This window comes from Limulus polyphemus, unplaced genomic scaffold (assembly GCF_000517525.1).
Source record: "Limulus polyphemus unplaced genomic scaffold, Limulus_polyphemus-2.1.2 Scaffold4968, whole genome shotgun sequence".
NCBI lineage: Eukaryota > Metazoa > Arthropoda > Merostomata > Xiphosura > Limulidae > Limulus > Limulus polyphemus.
The window spans coordinates 25,170-30,008 of record NW_013670578.1 but is presented as its reverse complement, the minus strand read 5'-3'; the positions used below and the strand labels follow the sequence as shown (position 1 = coordinate 30,008).

General features: G+C 36.2%; 1 protein-coding gene across 1 annotated transcript; it reads left to right on the top strand.

The window, feature by feature from the left end:
- Positions 1-6: 6 nt before the first annotated feature.
- On the top strand, positions 7-3,877 carry LOC106471926 (monocarboxylate transporter 12-like; the record flags this gene model as incomplete). The annotated part of the gene is made up of 3 exons (XM_022400552.1): positions 7-13; positions 1,689-2,873; positions 3,660-3,877. Coding segments are annotated over 3 exons (1,395 nt in total), but the record flags the coding sequence as incomplete, so codon positions are not given.
- Positions 3,878-4,839: the final 962 nt, after the last annotated feature.

Sequence of the window (4,839 nt, the reverse complement as noted above, 5' to 3'; positions counted from 1 at the left end):
TGAATCCTTGGAGGTAAGTAGATTTTTTTTTTCAGTATACATATTTCAAAGTGTTAAAAAGATTGATCGTGATATGGACTTATATCATAGATATAATTCGTAGGTTTTACCGATTACTTTCATTTTACACTACTGACGAATATGAAATAAGAATTTTCAGCTATATATATATGTGAATGAATTAAATAATGCATATTTATCTCCTGTTTTCTTTATCTAAACAAAAAAATATTAATTGAATGTGATGGAAATTAGATGTAGGTCATACAGGGAAATTAGAGGTAGGTCATACGGGGAAATTAAGAGGTAGGTCATACGGGGAAATTAGAGGTAGGTCATACAGGGGAAATTAAAGGTAGGTCATACAGGGAAATTAGAGGTAGGTCGTACAGGGAAATTAGAGGTAGGTCGTACTGGGAAATTAGAGGTAGGTCATACGGGGAAATTAGAGATAGGTCATACGGGGAAATTAGAGGTAGGTCATACGGGGAAATTAGAGGTAGGTCATACGGGGAAATTAGAGGTAGGTCATACAGGGAAATTAGATGGAGGTCATACAGGGAAATTAGAGGTAGGTCGTACAGGGAAATTAGAGGTAGTTCGTACAGGAAAATTAGACGTAGGTCATAAAGGGAAATTAGAGGTAGGTCATAGGGAAATTAGAGGTAGATCATACAGGGAAATTAGAGGTTGGTCATAAAACAACTAGGGATGTAAAGATATATATACTAAGTATTATAAGGTTTCAGAGATGACTCGTTACATCTGTAGTCTAAACATGTATCGTAGACAAATCATATGGTGAATTGACGCAGTTTCTTATTAGGCCGAGTAGGTTACTGTTGTCCCCTGTTGAGGCAGCGGTAAGTCTCCGGATTTACAACGCTAAAATTAGGGGTTCGATTCCCCCCGGTGGACACAGCAGATAGCCCGATGTGGCTTTACTATAAGAAAAACACAAGTTACTGTTACAGTGTCTTTGTTTGTAATTTAGCACAAAGCTACACAATGGGCTATCTGTGCTCTGTCCGCCAAGGGTATCGAAACCCGGATTCTAGCGCTGTAAGTCCGCAGACATACCGCTGTGCCACTAGGGGGGGGTTACTGTTACAGACATCAACATTTTCCCAAATCGTTACAGCTTTAGAGATATAAACTTTCACAATAATTATAACTATAATTTATCACATTAAATTATTTTTACTAAACACACACTGTTATTATTTTATCCAAGAATTATATTTCTCAGTGGTCTCTACATATCTGATAAATTATTACATTATAAAGTCGCTTACAAAAGTTACACAGGAAGTGTATTCGAAGATTTTTTTTAGCCAAAGCTTCACACATTGGGCTACCTGTGTCCTGGCCACCGTGGGAAATAGAACCCAAGGTATAGGAATAAAAATATTTCTAAATCACTGAATTTACTGTAATAACACTGATATCAATAATAACACATAAAACCAGATCATACATTTCTCGTAAGAATACGTGCAGGATCAAATACGGTTTATTTGAAGTAATCATGACTTTAAAAAGTTACATATTCAGGATATGATCCTCAAATAGGTTTTCCGTTTCACTGAATGTGGTCATTCAACATAAAGATTAAATTAAAATAAGATAAATTTCCAAATATTTCTGAGGTATCAGCGTATTATTCATTTCTGTATTTTCCTTTACAGGAGCCGGTTTTGGGTTTATCTTCCTTCCTGGTATTGTTACCGTAGGTTTTTATTTTGAACGCAAGAGGTCTTTGGCAACAGGGATTGCAGTATGCGGCTCCGGTATTGGCACTTTCTTGGTAGCGCCTTATACGCAGTTTCTAATTGACTATTTCGGATGGAGAGGTGCAATGTTGGTCTTAGCTGGAACCATCCTTCACTGTGCTGTGTTTGGTTGTCTTTTTCGCCCTTTGGGCTCTCCTAAGGCAGCCCCACCTTGTAAAAGCCAACGAAAACCGTTGCTACTGCGAATTAAAGAAGCCCGAGAAGCTTTACAACGGTGGGACTCAGAAGAATCAATAGCTGCAGAGGACAATTTGTTAGATAAAAAAAATGGAGCTACTGGGAAACGGTCGTCGTTAGTCGGTAATATACCATGCACCACAGGAAGTACCCTCCAAGTTGCAGATTCAAATAATCCCTGTCATACGGGATCATCTTTATCTCCCACGTGTAGCAACGGAAGTCCCCCACCCCCGTACAATGAAGTGATTAGTGATGATATCATATCTTACATAAACAACAAGGAACATTCTCGTGATAAAATTTCTGCTTTTAAAAACGAACAAAATAGTAACAACATATTTCCAAGGATTAGTAAGGAGCAGGCTCTAAGACCCTTCTACAGACAAGACATTCTCTTCAGTGCAAGCCTCATCCGTCTGCCAGAATTTCGGTCACAGCCAGACATCGAACACTACCACTTTAGCATTATTCGTATCCCAGAACACAGCGAAGAGACAAAAAAATCCATATGGTGGCGTTGTGGATGTTCTCCAACAATGATAGATACGTTTAGTCAAATGCTGGACTTCTCTCTACTCTCTCGACCTACTTTTCTTCTGCTAGCCTTATCGGGTTCTTTGACTATGATAGGATTTTTTGTACCCTTTATGTACTTGATTGACCGAGCAGTAATGAGCGGAGTGGCTCCAGAAAAGGCTGCTTTTATTTTGTCCGTCATTGGAATCACTAATACAATTGGACGACTCTTCAGTGGCTGGGTGTGTGATCAGCCCAAGGTAAAAGCCCTCGTTATCAATAACATAGCTCTGATAGTTGGCGGACTAGTGACAGTTTTGAATCCACTCCTGAACACCTATAGTCTTCTTCTAGCCTACGGTGCTGTTTTCGGGTTTGCTATTGGTATGTATAGAGTTACTTATATACGTCAACTTACTATACAAGTTATACTTTTTTGTGTGTGTTAAGCGGGTATGAACAAGTATTTCAAATCCTGTTAGAAGCTGTAAAATAGTGCTGTATGTTAAGCCTAATGTTGTAATAATTTGTAAACATTAACTAAATAGTATCCATGACCGAGCACAATTAACTTAGCGTGTGTTATGGACATTCTTAAGATGTTTGGTATTGTAAAATTTAATCATGTAAAAGAGAAGCCTTCGCTAAAGACCGATGTTGATGCAAAAGTTGAAATAAATGAATTAATTCTGTACTTGTGTTTTAGTTGTCGTTTTTATCCAATATAAACAAATATGTTTTACGCTACAACATTTATCACTGTTTAGATCTAGCTAAAAAACTAGATAGTTCCAATGAACAACAAACTGTCTAAAAAACATAAAACTTACGTGGATAACATTTTTAAACATCGACCGTGTTCATCTGATTAGAGCTAATGTATTGTGGCTGGCTGTTATTTTATAGTCATTAGGCAATAAAAGCAAATATGATTTATAGTACAGTCTATACCTCTTGCACGTGACGGAAACCGAAATTATTTCGTCAAGAAAAGGTATAAAAAGTATGTTTTAATGAAATTTACCAGGGTTCGTTGCAGTGTTTTTGCTAAAAGTTGTTTTTGAAGAATCTATATTGAATTATACGAGTTTGATATACAGAAGTTCTATAATATATACATGTTAATTGTCGTCATTTTAGCCTAAACATAACATTGTGTTTGTTTTTCAGCATGCTTCGCTGCTCTTCGGTCAGTTATCACTGCTGAACTTCTTGGCGTGGAAAAACTGACCAATGCCTTTGGACTATTGCTATTATTTCAGGGGGTAGCTTCAATCTTAGGAGCACCCTTAGCTGGTAAGTTTCTCTTTAAAATTTATCTAATCGGGTGTTGTTGTTTCCTGTTATTGTATGTAATACAGAAATGTTTTTAACAAGAACCCTATTAGCAGTTTTATACCCTCTAAGTTTTACAGTTATTCATTAATTAGAAACTTAGAACCAATCGTTTATAGGATAAAGTAATGTAAAGACTGTACCGTGTAGCATGTATGTAATACAGAAATGTTTTTGACAAGAACCCTATTAGCAGTTTTATACCCCTAAGTTTTACAGTTATTCATTAATTAGAAACTTAGAACCAATCGTTTATAGGATAAAGTAATGTAAAGACTGTACTCGGCGATTTAAAATTACGTGTTATGTTTGTTTGTAGTTAAGCACAAAGCTAGACAAACAACTATCTGTGCTCTGCCCACCACGGGTACCAATGTACGTGTATAATTAATCAATCTGCAATTAAAGGTGGACACGAAATGTTGCCCAAGAACTAAAAGAGGCAACAAACTTCTTTAGATTTGTTTTATATTAATTTGAAACCAAAGAAAATAACCGATTCTTAAAAACCACAATAAAAAACGCATTTAAGGGCTACAAAGGCCGAGGTACAAACAACACTAATATTTTGACCTTGTAATATTAAGGCTGCCATTGTCGATTTTCTGATAACATATTACAACAAATGGCTTATTCCTTTTCTAAGAGCTTAAGATAACCTACAAAACTAGAAATTTGAAAATTTTGAAACTCAAGCGAATAAAATGCGAACATTGCTTAACTGTGGTAAAGAAAATAAGCTTGAGAATATAAATTATATAATTCCCACGCCTTTAAAACTTACACGATTTGTTCTAGGACAATTCCTTCCTAGTAGCAAAGTGGTATGTCTACGGACCTATACCGCTAGAGGTTTCGATACCCGTGGTGGGCAGAGCACATATAGCCCACTGTGTAGCTTTGTGCTTAACTACAAACAAACTGTTCTTATGTAAAAGGAGAAAAAATTCATTTTGTTACTGAAGTAAAATACATGCTATTATAGTAAATATGGATGAAAATAAGAAACGATTTT